General features: G+C 47.8%; 2 protein-coding genes across 2 annotated transcripts; one reads left to right on the top strand and one right to left on the bottom strand.

The window, feature by feature from the left end:
• Positions 1 to 1885: 1885 nt before the first annotated feature.
• Positions 1886 to 5040, top strand: LOC139679769 (homeobox protein NANOG-like). Its single transcript, XM_071571806.1, has 4 exons — positions 1886 to 2164; positions 2555 to 2829; positions 3542 to 3631; positions 4105 to 5040. The coding sequence occupies exons 1-4, from the start codon at positions 1966 to 1968 to the stop codon at positions 4525 to 4527; spliced, it is 987 nt and encodes a 328-aa protein (XP_071427907.1). The 5' UTR covers positions 1886 to 1965; the 3' UTR covers positions 4528 to 5040.
• Positions 5041 to 10586: 5546 nt separating this feature from the next.
• On the bottom strand, positions 10587 to 16336 carry LOC139679776 (homeobox protein NANOG-like). Its single transcript, XM_071571816.1, has 4 exons — positions 16156 to 16336; positions 12751 to 13025; positions 11369 to 11458; positions 10587 to 10949 (listed from the first exon to the last, which is right to left on the bottom strand). The coding sequence occupies exons 1-4, from the start codon at positions 16334 to 16336 to the stop codon at positions 10587 to 10589; spliced, it is 909 nt and encodes a 302-aa protein (XP_071427917.1).
• Between the last annotated feature and the right edge of the window lie 1467 nt (positions 16337 to 17803).

Consider the following 17803-nt stretch of genomic DNA (forward strand, 5'->3'; position numbering starts at 1 on the left):
AATAAAAAAACGTTCCTTGTGCACTATAAAGCGGGTCTAACTGCGGAACAGAATCTGATCTATACATGAAAAGGGGTCTGTGTATGAAAATTGCAAACTGTGAGCAGTTCTGCAGCGTTTCCAAACACACACGCTCATACCCAGCTCCCCGAGGGAGGATTTGCTGGCGAAGGCGGTGTTATTCGCTCTGTAAAATTCAAACCCCTCTGCCGCGGATGGTCCTCGCCAGCCGTGTCCCCTCAGGTGACTCGGGGGCTTCTGCAACTTCTGGGACGACCGAACGCAGTGGCTGTGCCTTGTAGAGACCCTGCGTTTTTCTTCGTCTTTGCAAAGGACTTGTTTCGGTGAATTCGGAGAGCTCTCACAGGCATCACGTGTGTCCCGGGGCAGCCCTGTCAGCAGGGGACCATGGGGACCGACGACCCCCTGTGCCGCAAAGGGCAGTACGATGGCTTCTCGTCCGAGAGATAATCCCTTTCCGTGCACGCATCTGGACTGGTGGCAGCGAGCAAGTGGCCTGCCCAAAACGCACAGCCCGGGGCAGCCCCAGGACTGGCACTGCTTGCTTCAGGGCCAGAAGCAGGATCGGGGCTCTAGCTCTGTATGTCATCCTTCTCATCCGATTATAATTTCCTTCTCTCTGCCCGTTCCTAATCATCTGTCTGACTGGATCCGATTCGGATTCTGAGAAAGGAAATCACCATTAGTTAGGAGGCCATCGAGTGGGCTGGCAAGAACCCTTCCAGCTGGCTCAGGGTACCAGCTGGAGCTCATTTCTTATCATGACTCAAAATGGGAGGAGGTGATAAATGGAAGTAAAAAGAAGGCCCTCTCTGTCAGCTTCTAAAGATGTTTTGCAACGTGACAGTAGCTACTATCTTGTCATTGTACACAGGTAGGTGCTTGTGTCCTGTTTCCTTGCACTGGTAGAGGTGAAGAATTTGCTTAATGAATCACATGCCCTCATTTGTACTTCCCATGTGGTTTTCCAGGTTTTGTAACTCCCTGGGCTGTGAAATCCTCCTGATAAGTTTTTAATTTCCTTAAAGTAATTTGTAATGTTTGGAAGGGGAAAGGGGAGCAGTTTATCTTCCCCGAGAAGTCTCTAGGCCCCGACTTCAAATTCAAGATCTACAAGACTTTTTTACAGCTACAGTGTTCGTTTCATTTTGAATCTGAACGGGTGATTCTTGCCTCTCCCTGGTGCATTGCACAAAGAACTTTTTTTTCTTTTTAAGCTGTCACTTTTTTTTCTTTTAAAAGTTCAAATGGCTGGGGAAAGAAATTTGGGAAAAGTGAAGTGCCACTTCTCTGCGCCACTGCAGAGCAGGACTGCCTGACAGCCTTGGGCTAGCCTCGGAGAGAAGCAGCCTGGCTGTCTTTGAGCTTTCTTCCCAGCAGTAGAGACACCGCTCTGTAGCGCCGTTCCCCCTGCCCCCCGTCCGGATTCACTGGCGGGGAGATGGAGGGCTTATCTGTTTGCAGTGATGGTTTGCGATCTGCAATGCAGACGCACAAAATCTCCATATGCCCTGCGGCGGCCTCTGGGTCCATTCTTTGTATTTGGGTGGAGACCGGTGAGGAGGCGGAGGTAGAGAGAAAGAGTGTTAAGTACGGGGTGGGGGTGTCTGCGAAGCCCTGTTCAACTCACCAGGCGACTCTGGTAAGGCCCTCTTGCCCCAAGGGGAAAACAAGGCTCTTCCTCCCCCCCACTAGCAGCAAGGGGTGTACTGATCCCCACCGTGTCATCTAGGGGCCAAGTTGCGTGTCCCAGCCCTCCCCCAGTCACTGAATACCCCCAAAGTCCCTCCCTACCAATCAACCAACTTTTAACATGACAATGGCTATGACAATACCTTCCAGCCAAGGCCAGGCTGGGGAGGACTTAAAACATCGCCCCCCCCACCTCCGCCCAATGGGGTACCTGACCGCGGGCTGCCCGCTGCCTCCGCCACACATCACCGCATGCTCGGGGCTGGGGGTCCTGGCCCGGCCATGAGCACCCACCTGGCCATGCCGTCCTACCTGCCCTACCCCGGCGCGGTCCCGTATGGGGACTACTACTTGCTCTCTCAAGGGAACACGGACAGCGTGCCCGCCGAGGTGGCTCCGACGACGGACGGCCTCCCCTTGCCCGCGGCGGCGAAGACGCCCAGCCCCTCAGGTACGGGCCCGGCGGAGCGATCGGGCTGCCCTCGGCTGGGGTGGTTGTGTCCCGTGCCCCTCGTGCCTGCGGGATGGGGGGCGATGCGGTGCTGCGGGCAGCCTCCTGCCCCGGCGCGGATGCGTGGGGAGGAGTGGTGAGAGCTGGGCGCTGCTGCCGGCGGCCCCAGCGTGGCACCTCTGCCCGGGTGGGACGGGACAGAGGGGCGAACAGCGAGGGGGTCTCGGTTTCGCTGCCCCCGGGGCTGCCTGTGCCCGCTGCCCACGGCTGCGGAGCACCTGGGGATCCCCAGGGCAACTACAGCCTTAAGTTCCCCCGAGAAACTGGATTTTGAAGTTGTTGAGTCTTTCCCGCCTGATTCTGCTCACCCCAGTTCTTTTCTCTCATCAGATGACTCTCCAGCTTCCTCTACCTCTGGGACGCTAACCCAGTACTACAGCCCTGACTCTGCCACTAGCCCCACCACAGCGGCCAGCCCATCTCCCCACTCCTCTCTCCAGAATGTCAAGGCGCAAGGCAAGGGTGTGGTGAAGACGGGCAAGAGACGCACAGCCTTCTCGCAGGAGCAGCTGAGAGCCCTACACCAGCGGTTCCAGAGCCAGAAGTACCTCAGCCCTCAGCAGATTCGGGAGCTGGCTGCTGCCCTTGACCTCACCTACAAGCAGGTGACCATCTTGCTCAGAGCAGCTGAGTTGCACTCGGCATGAAGTGACCTTGCAAGCCAAGTGTTGGGAGTTTTGGGTGGTTTTCTTTTTTCTTAGACCCCAGAGATAAGTTTCTTTCATTATCTTGTTTGTGCTATTGCTTACGTGAGAGAGAAGAGGGTGTCAAAACTTATGACTCAGTCTTCCTTTTGTGTTTGGTTCAAGCGCTATCCACCCACTCCATGCAGGTGTTTGAAAGGGCACGCAGAGCAGCAAAGCAGGGCTATGAACAGTCAGGTTACTGTCCTGTATGGACATGTGTTATCTCTGGATGTAAAAAGTCAGACACTTGCTGCGTATGCACGTTACCTTTCTTGGTCAGAGTGGATCTGGGCCTCTCCCTAGTGAAAGGGTCCTTGCCTCACCAGCTGCTCGTGTCTTGACTGAAGGAACGACTCGCTCCTGAGGTCCTGAGTACTGATCTTGGCACAGCAGTAAGATGATGCTGTGTAAGCTGTTTCTGCAGTTGACTTGGCCTGTCTTTTGGCTAGAATTTTTGAAGTAGGAGTGTCAGTTCTGCGATTTCCCAGCTATCTTGTCTGCTGCCTGTTTTTAGCTGCTGAAATTATGTAGAGTATTAAAAGCCAAGCAAAAGGAAAAACATCTTTAGGATGTGTAGTAAAGTTTGATAATGAATTTCTAATTTCTTATGTCCTTTTCCCATCACTTTTAGGTGAAAACATGGTTTCAGAATCAACGGATGAAATTCAAACGTTGCCAAAAGGAGAGCCAGTGGGTGGGAAAAGGGATGTATCTACCACAGGTGAGTAAATTTCCCCGTCACCACCAGGCATGGCTCCTTCAATCTGGGGAGAGAAGTGCACAATGTCCAACATGCTAATTCAAACAATGTACAGGACTCGGTATTACCAAGCCAGTAGCATTTATTGCAGTAGGACTTACAATGGCATCTATTTTAAGCTTGGCTTGGCACTGAAAGTGCTTTGTTTCCAGCCTACTTATCTCCTAGTTTTGAGTTATAAATGATACAGCCGAAGAGTGCCAGCAAAGCTACTTACTGGTTTTCTTCTCAGTATGGTGCTCTCAGACCCATTGAGCAGAACATTACTAATTTGAGAACCTGCCATCTTCCGCATTTACTGGTCTGTGGGGGAACAATGAGTGCTATTGTTTGGCTTGGAGGAGAGGCGGGTGAAAATGGAAGGACCCATCCGAAAGAATGGGCAGTTGATGTGGTGCTCTGCATTACTGAACAACCTTCTTTGTCTCTCCTAGAATGGAGTTTGTCAGGCTGCATACCTGGATATAACCCCCACATTTCACCAGAGCTTCCCTGTCAGTGCCAGCGGAAACCTTCAGGCTATGACCAACATGCACCAGGCTTACAGCAATGGACAGACTTACGGGAATGGGCAGAGCCTGTACTCATTCATGGCTGTGGAGGATGAAGGGCTCTTTGGAAAAGGTGGAACAAGCTGCAACACCCAGCAAGCTGTGGGTTTATTAAGCCAGCCAATGAACTTCTATCACAGCTACTCTGACAATGTGGATTATGTCAGCCTGGAGTCAGAAGACACCTACGGCTTCCAGAGCACCTCTGACACTGCCACACCATTATCGAGCTCTTCTATACAGCACCAATGCCAGGTCCCTTGGCACCCCATGGGGACCCAGAGTGGTTATGAGTCTCATGCTTAAGTAGTTCTTGCTTTCTTGTTTTGTGTTCGCTCATGGGCTTTCCAGGGTCTTGGCTCAGGGATACATATTCTATTTCTTTGTCTTGCCCCTTCTCCTGCTTTAACCACCGGAGGAGAAGCTCAGCACCCTGCTGCCTTGGGCTATTTTTCAGTTTAAAACTGCGTGTTAGCCAGTTAGCCATTGCTAACTCTTGGCAAAAGTGTTGTTTGGTTGGTTTTTTTGCATGTGGATAAGATGAAACCTCATTCACTGAGGGCAGTGTGCAATGCCACAGCTTCGAGAAGATGTTGTAAAGGTCTGTTTGTTGTTCAAGACTCAACTTCCTTTGCTGCCTGTTTAGCAGGTGACCTCTGATCCTTGCCCTGTGTCTTGAATCAGAGCTTTCTCTGCAAAAAATGCAAACATTTATTGTTGTAGAATGTTTCATTGTATGCGGTTTTTGTTGTTTTTTTTTGCAGTGATATCAAGCATGTTTTATGTTATGTGCATGTTGTCTTTTATTAAATTGTTTCTGCTGAATGTTCTTAATGTTATTACCAATTTGTTTGAATTGAAAATAAATTTATTTTACTGCTAAAATTGTGCCACGAGCTTGCATTGAAACAGACTGCTATGAGAAATGTTATTCTACGCAGGTTAGACCTGTAGCAAGGGAAGAAGGAATGAAGTAACTTTACTGTGTTTCTCCCAGAAGTAGGATCAAGCAACTGTTTAAAAGGAGTGCTAGCGGGGGGGGGGGGGGGGGGGGGTTGGTCCAGTGCTGGGAAAAAGGACAAAGCTTGCTGGCTTGAAGTAATGGGCAGCCCTGTAATGTGCTGGTAGTATCCTTAAACTAATGCTTCAAAAGAAGTATTGAAGAATGAGGGTAGGAGCAAAAGAAAGTGTCTTTGAGATTGTGTGGTAACCTGCTGTTGCTCCAAGAAGGACACAATTAGAGGTCTAGGATCCTGCTTCATGGAGGCTGCAGCTCTCTTGGGGTGCTTGAGCTAACCTCAAATGGACAGAAGTCTGGGTCAGTAACTGAATCCTGCCTCCAGCACTGAAACAAAAACAGAACCAAGCTCCCATTAATAGCCATAGTCTAAACTAGCAGAAATTATGTGGTTTGGGTTTAATCTCAGGTTCTTCAAAGTACAGTACACCACTGAAGCCTTCATCTGTCTGAGGGGGGCGGTTCAGTGGGTACTCCCAGCGAGCATAATTAGCTGAACTGACAGCTGACTGCTCAGGTTCAAACTGCTACAGGTCCCTTGCTGAACAGAACCTGCTTGTGTGAGTGTCAAGGCATAACCCCTTTCATTTTCCAACATGGTAATTCTCTGCTTCCAAGGGCGAGTACAATAGGTACAGGAACGAGAGAGTGGAGGATTGAGCCTGTAGAAGAAGAATAAAAGCTGAGTCATCCATGCATACAGGCTGCCAACCCTAAACAGTAGAAAAAGTTGCAAATCTGGCCTGGAAGAGGGGGGAAATGCCCTCTGTATTACAGAAGAGAGATCCCTTCCTCATCATGACTGGAGATTCACATCACAACATCAGTTTGTAGGAATTCTTGGTAATTCTCTACCAATAGTATTAATTTCAACAATTTCCTTGAAAAGTAGAGCTGAACCATACACCTACAAAAGTCATAGATACTAAAGCCTTGTCTTTCAGCATTGAAATCTGCAGCTTGTGCATTTACTGTTTTTTAAGATGCAATCTTTAGTTCTATGGAAATATCCAAGGTATACAGGATTTTGCAGAATGATTGCAGAAGATGCTTGCTGCAGCTTACCTCTGTTGCTTGGATATGTTTTGTTTCATGTTTCTGCTCCAGAGGTAAGGAGATGGACATCTGCCAGTAGAGGGAGCTTTCTGCAGAAACACATATTGTTGCTAAAACAGCCCTGGGGCTGAGATGGATTGCTCTGCATGCTGTGGTTTGTGTTACTGCATTTACCACGGGAGTGTTCTGTGGAAATGGAGTGTTCCTTCACAGGTCTGGACATCCCCTGGTTGATCAGCCTGGGTTGCATGCAGGTTTGGTAAACACATGTAGTTGTAGGGAACATGCAGAGCAGCTGTTGTTGGAATTTTAGCAGGTGGGCTGGAAAGGACTGCTAATAGCTCAGGAAGTGTTTCTAGAGGCTGTAGAATTAAGTAGGACTCTGCCTTTCCCCAGTGTTGGCAGTCTCCTCTTTTACCTTGACATGCCTGAATAACATCACCATGTGAAACACTACGCAGGTAAATGGGTACTACTACAAAAACTGGTGGAGAGGTAACAAATCCCTCCAGACACACACTTGCACAAAAGTTGTATCAGTTCCTCAAGAGTAACTAAGTCCATGCCAGCAAAAGCTCTTTTGGCTATGATACATTACATCTCTTGTTAGGACTACTGTTTCTCCTGGCTGTGCTGTGTACCAGTGACTTCTCCAGGTTCAAATAGGATATGCCTCCCCAGCAACTCTTTCTAGGATCAAGCTGTAAGATCATTTGGAGCTCTTCATATGTATTACAGCTTGTGGGAATACACTGTGCTTTCTCAGTATTTCTGCAGTGTCAACACTCCGGTTTGTCAATGCTGCAGATGTAGTTTCAGTGATCCAGAGAACCCCACCCGAACAGAAGAAATTAGATCTATTTTATATTATGTACACCAGGGTTTATTCTTTAGTTTACTGAGTTCCAGCCTTTGTTGGCCCACGGACAAAACATAAAGCAAGTAGATTGGTGCAAGCAACCTGATTCCTTGCTCTCCGTGTCAACATGGCCTGCAGTGATGTTTTACAAGCTCCATGTTTCTTGTGAGTGGCCCATGAACAAGGGCTCTGTGCCCCAGTTTTCTCTCCAGTGCAGATAAAAGTCATGATTTTTGCTTTAATAGGCTCTTCCCTACAGGCATATGTAAACATATTTAGTTATCTAACTACATTGCATGATTCAAATGCTGAGCTAGCAGAGTTTGGGAAATTTTCGGTTAAGTGTTGCCACATGTTTCTTCCTTTGGCCCATCATAAGAGGGCAGCAGCATATTGGCTGATAGTGAATAGTCAAGAGGCATGAAGGACCCAAAATCATGACACTGGTATTAGACGTTAAAAATATTTTTTTTTAAAGAAGTCTTTTCTTTCCTGTGAAGGCCATGTTATCTTTATGCTGTCCAAAGATTTGAAGAGCAACCTCAGGTCAGATCTGTGAATCTCTTTTATAACCAGGCTAGAATTAATTTCTCCCATTTGATGGAAGTCCATCTGCTGACAGGATGCCTTTCACAGCTGGGCTGTTTGAACTATTAAGTTTTTTACCAGTTACAACACTGGGACTTCTGCCTTGGGTGAGCCCCAAGATCCAGCCAAGCCATTGCTTAGATACTAAGGAAGGACCAGAAAAGAAACCAAGTCCCCAGTGACCCTCTGGCTGGCTGTGGCTGAGGGACTGCATCTAACAGAAGCTGCATTTCTGACGTTTTTACACAGGACGTTAAGAATGCAGCTCCTGATATAGCAGACATCAATGGACTCCCTGAAAGCTGCTTACCTGCCCCTTGGAACTGCAGCAGGCTCTTGGACTCCAGAATCACCCCTGACAGTAAGGTCTGTCTTTGAATGATGGTCTCCGAAAAATTTTATGTGTCTAAGGAAACTGCCAAATTTGGTAGTGTTTGTTAACATTACTTTGTGAAGGTCAATAGCAGGGAAATCACAACCCTTGCTCTTACAGACAGCATCTTTCTGCAAGCCAGTCCCAGAGAATTCTCAGCAAGATTCTGCCTGTCCTAAAGCACCTCTGAAGGAGTAGGGCATGATACCCGTCTCCTTTTCCAGAGAATTATTAGTGAAAAGCAGTCACAAACTCAACTTTTTCACCTACAGCTGCCCTTGACGGGGTGGCATGGAAAGCTTTCAGATGATATTCAAGTGTGTAAACAGCATTGTTGGCTCCAGAAAGACTGAAAAAAAATCGTTAAGCAGGTGTGAGAACACTGATAATTGCTGCTATTTAGTTCATCTTCAAATGTTAACCGGCACCTTTTCAGTAAACTTAATTGATCCCCATCCCTCTGTTGGTTGCAAGAACACGTCTTTCCCAATCTTAGCCACTTGCTGGCTGTAGGGTGTGGGGCGGGGTGCTGTGACAAAATTATATGACTTAGAAATTCACGATCCAGAAGGCCTTACCCTTCCCCAAATCATACCTGCCAGATGTTGTGGTTGAATGCCAGGCAGCCACGCAGCCGCTCTCTATCTACCACTGGGATGGCAGAGAGAGCTAGAAGAGTACAAGTGAGAAAGCTCGTGGGTTGAGATAAAAACAATTTAATAGGTAAAGCAAAACACACGTACAAACTAAGCAAAACAAGGAATTAATTCACCACTTCGCATGGGCAGGCAGGAGTTCAGCCACCTGCAGCACATCAGAGCCCCATCACGCATAATGGTTATTTAGAAAGACAAATACCGTAACTCCAAAAGTCCCCCTCTTCCTTCTTGCCTCAGCTTTATACACTGAACACGATGTCATATGGTCTGGAATATCCCTTGGGTCAGTTGGGGTGAGCTGTTTTAGCTGTGTCTCTTTCTAACTCCTTGTGCAACCCCAACCTTGTCATTTTCAGGGAGATAAGGAGATGCAGAAACGGCCTTGACGCTACTTAGCACCACTCAGCACTAATGAAAACATCTCTTTATTATCAACACTGTTTTCAGCACAATCCAAAACATTGCCCCAACCTAGCTATTGTGAAGAAAATTAACTCTTCCAGCCAAAACCAGCACACCATACAATATACAGTAGCGTCAAAGAGTGTCTGCCTGAGGGAATGGGAGAGGGAACAATCAGCTGTGAGGCTCAGAGAGGTAAATCAGCTTGGCCACTAGAAAACTATGCCTCATTACTCCAGTCACAGAAATCATTGTTTCCATTTATGATCATTTTTTTAAAACATGACAGTACTTCATTGCATTAAGTAAAAGTCATTATCATCAAGAAGTGATAGAAAACCTGTGATCCAGGGAACTTGAGGCCTGTTATTAAGTATACTTTGCTACACACACCTGGTTTTAGGTATTTAGACACTTACATGGTCTTAAGTTTAGAAATGATAGCACTTCCATGACAATCCCAATATTCAATATTGCTGGGTAAGGTAAATCCTTAAGGTAGGTGGTAGTTCCGTGGTTTTTTGACTGTAGATACTTGTCATTGCCAAGAGTCATGAAGCTGATCAAGTTTCAGCATCAAATCAGTAACAACAATGGCACAGGGTTGCTATGGCTATTTATGCTGGATCTGCTCTTTGTATTGCAATGCTTTGTTGCAGTGGGGAAAAATCATTCAGAAAATACATAATGGATCTTAAAAAAATATTTTTTTGATTGGCCAAATTGAATGCCCTGTCAGATTTTCTCAAGGGGAGGCACAGAAAGGTACACACTAGAAGGAAGGGCTTATTTATGATCATGATGCTCATAAGATCATCTTACCAGCCTTTCTGTAAACTTCTTGTCACACCTCCCTTCACTACAAACTTCATCAAGTCTATACCTCATGTCTGACCTACAGAACTGGCAGTCTAAACATCAGATGGATAACTGGCACGTGGCAATAACTTCTCCAACTTCAGTTAAAGGTGTGTGACCAGCACGTCTCCATAGAGCCCATGGCTTTCTGTGTTATGTATACACATGTACAGTGGTACATATAAATGAGATTGCTAAAGGAATCTGTGCTTCCTCTGAGACAAGTTAAAAGATCTATAATTTAGAAGATCCAGGAGATAAGCTATGTAGCCAGATCTCAGGTCTCACAGTAAGAGAACTTGGTTGTCTGTGCCAATTAAGAAGGGAGTGTGTGTGTGTGCATGTGTAAGGGCCTAGGAATGAAGGGCTGTATGTCTATGTATGGGCCAATGGGTGTCCATGCATCTACACATGCTTGGAGGCACATATTCAGATGCCAAAACAGGTTCTAGCTACAGGGTGCCTCTGAGCTGGAGAGCACATGAATAACAAAGGGAGAGATGAGAATAAGATTTGATTCCTCCCTGCCCAAGTACCCCACATCCACAGTGCTTAGGAATGATAGAGATGGTGGCTAGTAGTGGTTGGGAAAGGAGACCCCATAGTAGTTGAGTGGTGAAAATTACAGCCATCACCTGTCTTTGAGCCTGGATATTCTACATTGCCAGGACAGCTGTGATAAAAGTCTACTTTGTGCTGGGCAATGAAGCCCACTGTCTGCTGGACACTGCAGGTACCTCCACCTTTGCCAAAGACTCCTCCATTCTTGCTGGTCACAAGCGTGTAAGCATTCTGCCCTGCTCCATAGTGCTGACAAGGGGCAGGCATGCTTTGGATGTTGCCAGCTGCAGTGATTGGATAGCCCTGGTGGAATTTGGGGTGCACATCCAGGTAGGTACTGGTCTGCAAGCCACTCTGAAAGGGAAAGACAGTGAGTCAGAACACAGCCTGGTGTACACAGGCCTGATGCATTCTGGTATTCTGCCCCTTCCCATTTCACCTTGTCTCTTGATCAGCAGCATTGTATGCAGGGCAAGGAGAATCACATCCACCCCCATAGCTCAGGGATGGATACACAATCATATATATATATATATATATATATATATATATATATATAATATACATATATATACATATGAGGAAAAGAGATTTCCATGGCATAGTCAGCCTAGGCTATGTACAATACATGTATAGTCATGCCAAGTCTGTGCCTCTGTGCTGAGCAAAGCAGAGGGCAGGGCATGCTTAAATTGCCCACAGGGAGGAAATACATTACAGGACTGATCTGCCCAGATATAAGAGCCATGATGAGCCCTGTGCTGTGTTCTTACTTGTGTGAGGCACTGAGCCCGTTCAGTCCACAGACTATGCTTCTGGCACCTTTTCAGCTTCATTCTCCGGTTCTGGAACCAAGTCTTCACCTGGGTGGGGAAGGGAGAGCCGAGAAAACGTCAGCAAAGGAGAGGGAAGAGCAAATGTTACCAAATTCACAAGCAGGAAGAACCAGGGAGAGAGTGACCAGATAGCGTAGATACAAGGGCGGCAGCAGATAAAAGCCTTTAAGAGCTCCCTGGCGTTGTTGCCAAGGGGAGAGGTCTGTCTAGCAGCCTCAGCAGGTGGCTAGTGCAACTGTTTGATGGGGGAGGGGGTGGCTTTATGTCAAGGCACAGTGATGGTTGTGACAAATCAACCCGTTTCCATCATGGAGGTTATTGTCTGTTGCAAATCAGACCCACCTACAAGACCCCCGCACTACAGACAAACTTTGAAGACCCTGTTTCTGCATGCTTGTGAAGGAAGAAAGAGACTTGCTCCTCGTAGCCAGCAGTTCCCGAATTCAAAGCTCCTTGCTGGGCCGAATTCCAGAGCTGTTTCCCCCCAGGGCTGTGTCTGCACTGTGAAAGCAGCCTTGTAGGGATGTGGATTGAAGCAAAGAGCAGACTGTCTCACCTGTCTTGTTCCCGACAGAACCAGATCAGCGTGTGCCTATTCCGTGTTCACCTATGGTCCACATATAACTTTTTAGTCCCAGGGTATCCAGGTTCCAGGCATATTTTGGACTTGTAACTGTGAGCACTTGTGCCCCGTTGCCCAGCCCCCTCTGCTTTAGGAGGGCATCATTTGAGACAGCATGATTTCACTACTACAACCTACCTGGAACTCAGCAGAGACTGTGAAGGGCTGTGCTGTGTGAACTTCACAATACCCACATGGAAGAGGGAACAGGTGTCAAGCAGCTGGGCAGTGCTGAGTGTGCAATATTATTACATATTGGACAAGATCAGCTCTGGGAAACACTAGCAATAGCTTTCAGCACGTTGCAGCCCTGTGATTCAGAGAACTGACACATGCCAGTGTTTCTGTGAAGCTCATAGTGCATGGAAAAAGCTGTGAAATGCTGTCAAGCCCAGAGTAGAGACTATTCACAGCAAAAAACATATTCATCATGGGGTTTGCAATTCTACTACAAGAATTGCCAAGAGAATCCTTAACTGACCCCTGACTGAGAAGCCCCAGATGAGGTGCCAGTGCCTCTCCCATCCACAAAAGTACTTCTGATCTCTGGGCATGAATAAGCAGGAGAGCAACTGTTAGCTGGCACCTTTGGCTCTAATCTCTGCTGGTGACTCATTCTTCCATCCTGTTGCTGTCTTAAGTGACCATTCAACATCTGTGAGGCAGATATACCATGGATCAAAGTCTCTGTGTTCACCTGCTTGTAGGTGAGTCCCAGGGCAACAGCAAGCTCCCGGATTTGCTGGGGACTGAGGTACTTCTGGCTCTGGAACCGCTGGTGCAGGGTTTGCAGCTGCTCCTTGGAGAAAGCTGTGCGGCTTTTGGTCTTCCTTATCCCCTCCACACCATATTCTCTGCTCTTCTGAGATTTAGCTGTAGGCTGTGGGGATGAAGATGACGAATGTGGACTGGTGGCTGAATCTGGTGTGATTTGGCTGAAATTCCCAGAACTGGATGAAGCTGGGGATACTTCTACAGATAAAAAGACAATGAGAGAAGGTATACAAGACATAATACACAGCTATATAGGTATGAGCATGCTCCTTGCTTGCTGTAGAGCTCCTTGTCTACCAGACAGAAGCTTTCTTGAAGCTAAAGCTTGTGTCATCCTCCTTTCTTTATGGATCTGTGAGCACTGGCAATGAACAATTTCCCAGCTCAGTCCCCTCTGGGATGCTTGTGGCTCCCTTTCACCAGGCAGAAAATTCAGGCCTAAGAAGGGAGAGTGGTGCACACTGGTTCGCAGTGTTCCTGTCTTCCTCCAAAAGGCCTCAATAATATTTCATTCTTGGTGTGGCGTAAAGAGACCTGGTCGTGACTACAAGCATAGCGTTGGGTTGGTGACTGGGCTCCCCAAAACTGCCTGCCCAGCAACATCAAGACATTTGATAGTCAGTGGGAAAGCAGCCTCCCACCAGGGTGTACGGTGCAGCAGAGCAGCTGATGCTTACAATGATGCTTACAATGATGGGGTGGTGGGTGTAGAGCATCAGGCTCTGTCTGTGCCTGCATCTTCCACCACAGATCATGCCACTGCTGGAAACCCATGTATAGATGGAGGTTCCTTTTTGGCTAAGGAGGATTTTGGCAAAGGAGGAATGAAGGAGGGAAATTGGACATGGAAGTGCGAAAGGAGACAGGAAATGCTGATGTGTGGGCCAGGTGAGAAAAGCCATTAATCTTGCACTAGGGAAATGGGGGACAAAATTCAAGAGTGCAGAGGAAGGCATCCAAGCCCCTTCTCATTTGTTCTGGTACATGTCTTAAGGGGTCTCTGCTGATGACAAAGTTGAGATAAAGATCTAAAGACAAACCTTCCTGATCAGTCTGGGCTATTAGTGCAGACCAAAGCTGCCAAGATGCAAAGTCATTCAGGCTGAAGGAATAAGAAAATGCAGACAAGAGAGATTACCCCTGCACCTTTCTGTCAGATGCCTGTTTACTGGGGTCTGAGAGAGGCTGAGAGCTCCTCAGGCCCTCCTGATTGAAGGGTTGTGATGCCAGACAGCCCTCTTCCCCATAACTACAATGATAAATCTGCCCATTTCTCCTTGCTCCAGCTACTCCTTTGCAAACCCTTCTGCATGGTCCATCCCCTCTCCTTCTACTGACATTTCAGGAGAGAGGGGGTGCAGTGAATGGGGCAGTGCCATTACAGTACACATCTTCCAACTGTTGAGCCCAACCAGTATCTCCCAGCCTCCTTCCCAGTCACCCTGAGAGCTGTGACACTGATGCCCACTGGGACACTCTCCTCAACCTCTCAAATGCATGTCCAGTGCAAAGTACTGACATTCCCCCAAGGAATGGGTTTCCCATCAACCCTACCAAACCTTTCCTACTTCTGTCCTAGGCTGAGAGGCTACTAGTAAATCACTGAAAAGCCTTGAGGTGCTGTGGACCTCAGAAAGGTGGCCACATCCATGACATCATTTCCCTCATAATGCTCCTTGCAGAGGTACGCCTGTCTCTGTGGTGCCTGCCACTCTAGGCTTGCCTGCTCTTGGCCATTCGCTATCCCTAGGAGATTACACCACCTTGAGCATGGGCTGAATGAACAGCCAGGTGTGTAGTGGGGCAGGTTTCTGGTGCTGGAGAACAGGGCCATGAGGATTACAAAGGGATTCTGCCTACAAGGGGGGAAAGGCTGTCAACAGAAGAGGTGCAAGAGCCTTTATGTGCATGGGGCTAGACCACAGAGTCTTAAGAAGCTGAACATCTGTGACTCGGCAGCATGGGAAGGTAAAATTTTGTGCAAGATCACAGGATGTTTGGCTCCTGAAGGCTGTGCACTAAATGTCTTACGGGTGGGAAGTCACTATGATGGGAATGCAGGCTTGGAAAACAGGAACCATAGCAAGACACCATAGAACTAAAGGTCCCACACGTTCCTGCTTGGCTTGTCATCCCAATCCCCTATGTAATTTACTATATGCAGCTCGAGCTCAGGACAAAGGCACTCCCTTTTCCATGAGGAGTGAAGAGGAGAGGAAGCAAAAAACACAAACAGCAGTACAACAGACATAAATATGAAAACATGTGACATACCCCTTCCTACAAGCCCCTGACATCTGTAGACCTTCACTTCCAGACTGGACTCTCTCTGGAGAGAGCAGTAACAGAGGAGAGTGTTTCAAGATGGGTTTTAAGTCTATAAAGTAGGCTCACTGGGAACACAGATGAGTCCATCTGCCTGCTGCATTTGTAGGGCAGACAGCATGTAGAGAATTTAAGCCTTTCTTCAAACTACTTGGCAGGTAACCATATGCCAGGTAGCCACCAGTCACTCTGGCTGAGCCTGTAGCTTTCTATAGCAACTGACAGCTTGAACCTGACACTCCAAAATCTCGTTCTCCTCCCACCCATTTACCTTGCTAGAGTGTTGTCTGGCTGACCATACAACGGGGCTGGGCGAAAACCTGCTTTCCTCAGCTATTCTATTGCCACTTACTGGAGTGGGAGAGGAATGGCAGGAATAGAAAATGCCACTGCGGTGGGGTTTGGGACTTCTTTAAAGAGAAAGGAAAGGCAACAAAAGCACAGAAAGAGATGTAAATAGAGGAAAATGTAAAACTGAAAGAAGCGGAATGTGACAACGTTTAAAGGAAGCAAATCTCCCGGCACAGAGATTCAGAGCAGGCGTTGACTCAAGCTTAATAAGTGCATGAAAGGTGCAAGGAGTTTGTAAGGGGATAAGGGATGCCACAAGGAGTATCTTCAGGATTTGTTCCTCTCCATAACACACATGACAGCATTTGACTAAAAGGAGGCCCTGCCCCAAGAACCATGAACTTCCACGAGACCACGTTGTTACACTGCCCTTCACCCTGGAGCAGACCTGCCGGTGTCTCGGCTCTTGCAGTCTCTGTTGACGTTCAGGAAACCAGTTCACAGTCGCCAAAGAAAAGTAGCACGAATAGGCGGTGTGATTGCCCAAGGTCACCCACCCTCCTTGCCTACCACATCGCACTGTACCTAGGTCACATATTAGGAAACCTGGGCAGGGAGAGAGAAGACGTTGCTCAAAGTCTTTAGCGAGTGGCTGACCTAGGAACAGAGGTATCCTGGGGATCAGTTCCCCGACTTAGCTGAAATTCCTTACCTGCTATGTGCCTCTTCCCTCCTGTCTCCGGAGACTGCCTGATACTGGCAGCTCCCGCTGTTCCGGCCGATGTGGGAGCATGTCCTGCCTCCCCCGCCGAGTTCCAGTAAAACTCCAGGTACCCCATGCCAGTCCCGCTGGGGTAAGTCTGGTAAGGGGGCAGAGCCAAGTGTGCGCTCATGGGGAGCAGATGAAGGGGTGGATCCCTCACCTTCTGACAAAAGCCACCTTCACTTGGGGGGCAGGTCCCACTAACAAACTGAGGTAGCCCCGAAGCGCAGACAGGCAGTTACCTTTATAGCTGGCCATTCCCTGCCTGGGATTGCAATATTCACCATCGCCCGCTCCTCCAGGCTCTTTGTCATGTTAAACAAGCTGATCGGTGGGGTGGGGACAGAGCAGGGGGGAGGGAAAGTAGGACATGGCATCAGGACTGAAATATGTCCTCTCTGAATTCTTCCTATTCTGCAGGTTCCTCAGACACACCTGAGCAAGGTCTGGTCCAAAGGCCCAAGAAAACTTCTGCTTGCTTCTTTGGGCTCTGCTGAAATTGTCCTATCTCAAAATCCTTTAAGCACAGATGTCCTGTAGAAGACAGCTGTTCACTGCATTGGGAGAACAAATCCCAACCAATCTCCTCCACATGGTAGTGGACAGGAGGTAGTTCTGGTGCTGAGCTGCTCAGTACCGTGTTGGGCAAACCCAAACCCTGGTCTCAAGTTGGGGGGAGGGTTCTGAGACCTTTACTTTGTGACTTGTGTCACAATGACACCCCTCCAATACCCACACACACATGCACACACCCTTTGACCTGGTAGCACTTCCCACAGTCTTGGTGCAGATGTCAGAGATGGAACAAGGGGGAAAACAAGTAAAAATTAGACCTGGGGGCTAGAACCTGCTTTTTAAATTTTTTTTTTAACTGAGAAAAGAATTCCTTCACACAGGCATTTGAGGGAGCCAGCTGAAAAAGTGTCTGGCCCATCTTTGACATGCCTCTGCTAGGGCAAACTCAGCAACACTGGGCAAGTCACATCCAGCACTGGATCTCATTTTGCAGAGCAGGTTCAGAAATCTCAGCTGGCTGATCTACAAGGGGACAATCAGAAGAGACATTTTCACTATGGAGGTAGGAAAAGATCTACTGTGTATAAGGTCCACAGATACAGATTTTCTTGCCCAGGGCCTTTTAAAGGCACATCCTTTTGTTTGTGTGGCCTTGGCTGTGGCCTTTGCCAGGATGTTACAAGTTGGTTGGAGTAACGGAGATGAAGAGTTTCCTTTAAGCCAGGCTTAGCTGATATTTGCTGACATACGGCCTACCCCAGGAGGACAGGCACCTTCAGAGCTGTACATTAAATAACTAGAGGTAAGTGAGTCACAGAATTCATCAGTTTAATCTCAAAAGATATTCTGAGTCTCTCACTAATGTCTATTTCTCAATGCACAAACAGAAGTTCCAGAGTTAATTAAAATATTTATTGCTAGAACCAGCCCTGCCTTGGCACCAGGACATGTGCATTCCTCATGACTGAAGCTCAGAGCTGAGGATGCCAATCCAAAGAAGTGTAAAATGATTTAACCTGGACAGTCCTTGCAGACCTCTCTGCCTTACTGTTCACAGGTGCTTGTCCCAAGCCTGTGCTAG

The sequence above is a fragment of the Pithys albifrons genome, chromosome 1 (genome assembly GCF_047495875.1).
Source record: "Pithys albifrons albifrons isolate INPA30051 chromosome 1, PitAlb_v1, whole genome shotgun sequence".
Lineage (NCBI taxonomy): Eukaryota > Metazoa > Chordata > Aves > Passeriformes > Thamnophilidae > Pithys > Pithys albifrons.

Bases quoted from the DNA above. Each gene is read 5' to 3' on its own strand.
- LOC139679776 (XM_071571816.1), bottom strand. From the start codon at position 16,336: ATGAGCGCACACTTGGCTCTGCCCCCTTACCAGACTTACCCCAGCGGG. The intron at 13,026-16,155 runs GTAAGGAATTTC...TTTTATCTGTAG, and splicing joins AGGGAAGAGGCACATAGCAG to AAGTATCCCCAGCTTCATCC. The intron at 10,950-11,368 runs GTAAGAACACAG...TTTCCCTTTCAG, and splicing joins GGGCTCAGTGCCTCACACAA to AGTGGCTTGCAGACCAGTAC.
- LOC139679769 (XM_071571806.1), top strand. From the start codon at position 1,966: ATGCTCGGGGCTGGGGGTCCTGGCCCGGCCATGAGCACCCACCTGGCC. The intron at 2,165-2,554 runs GTACGGGCCCGG...TTCTCTCATCAG, and splicing joins GAAGACGCCCAGCCCCTCAG to ATGACTCTCCAGCTTCCTCT. The intron at 3,632-4,104 runs GTGAGTAAATTT...TGTCTCTCCTAG, and splicing joins AAGGGATGTATCTACCACAG to AATGGAGTTTGTCAGGCTGC.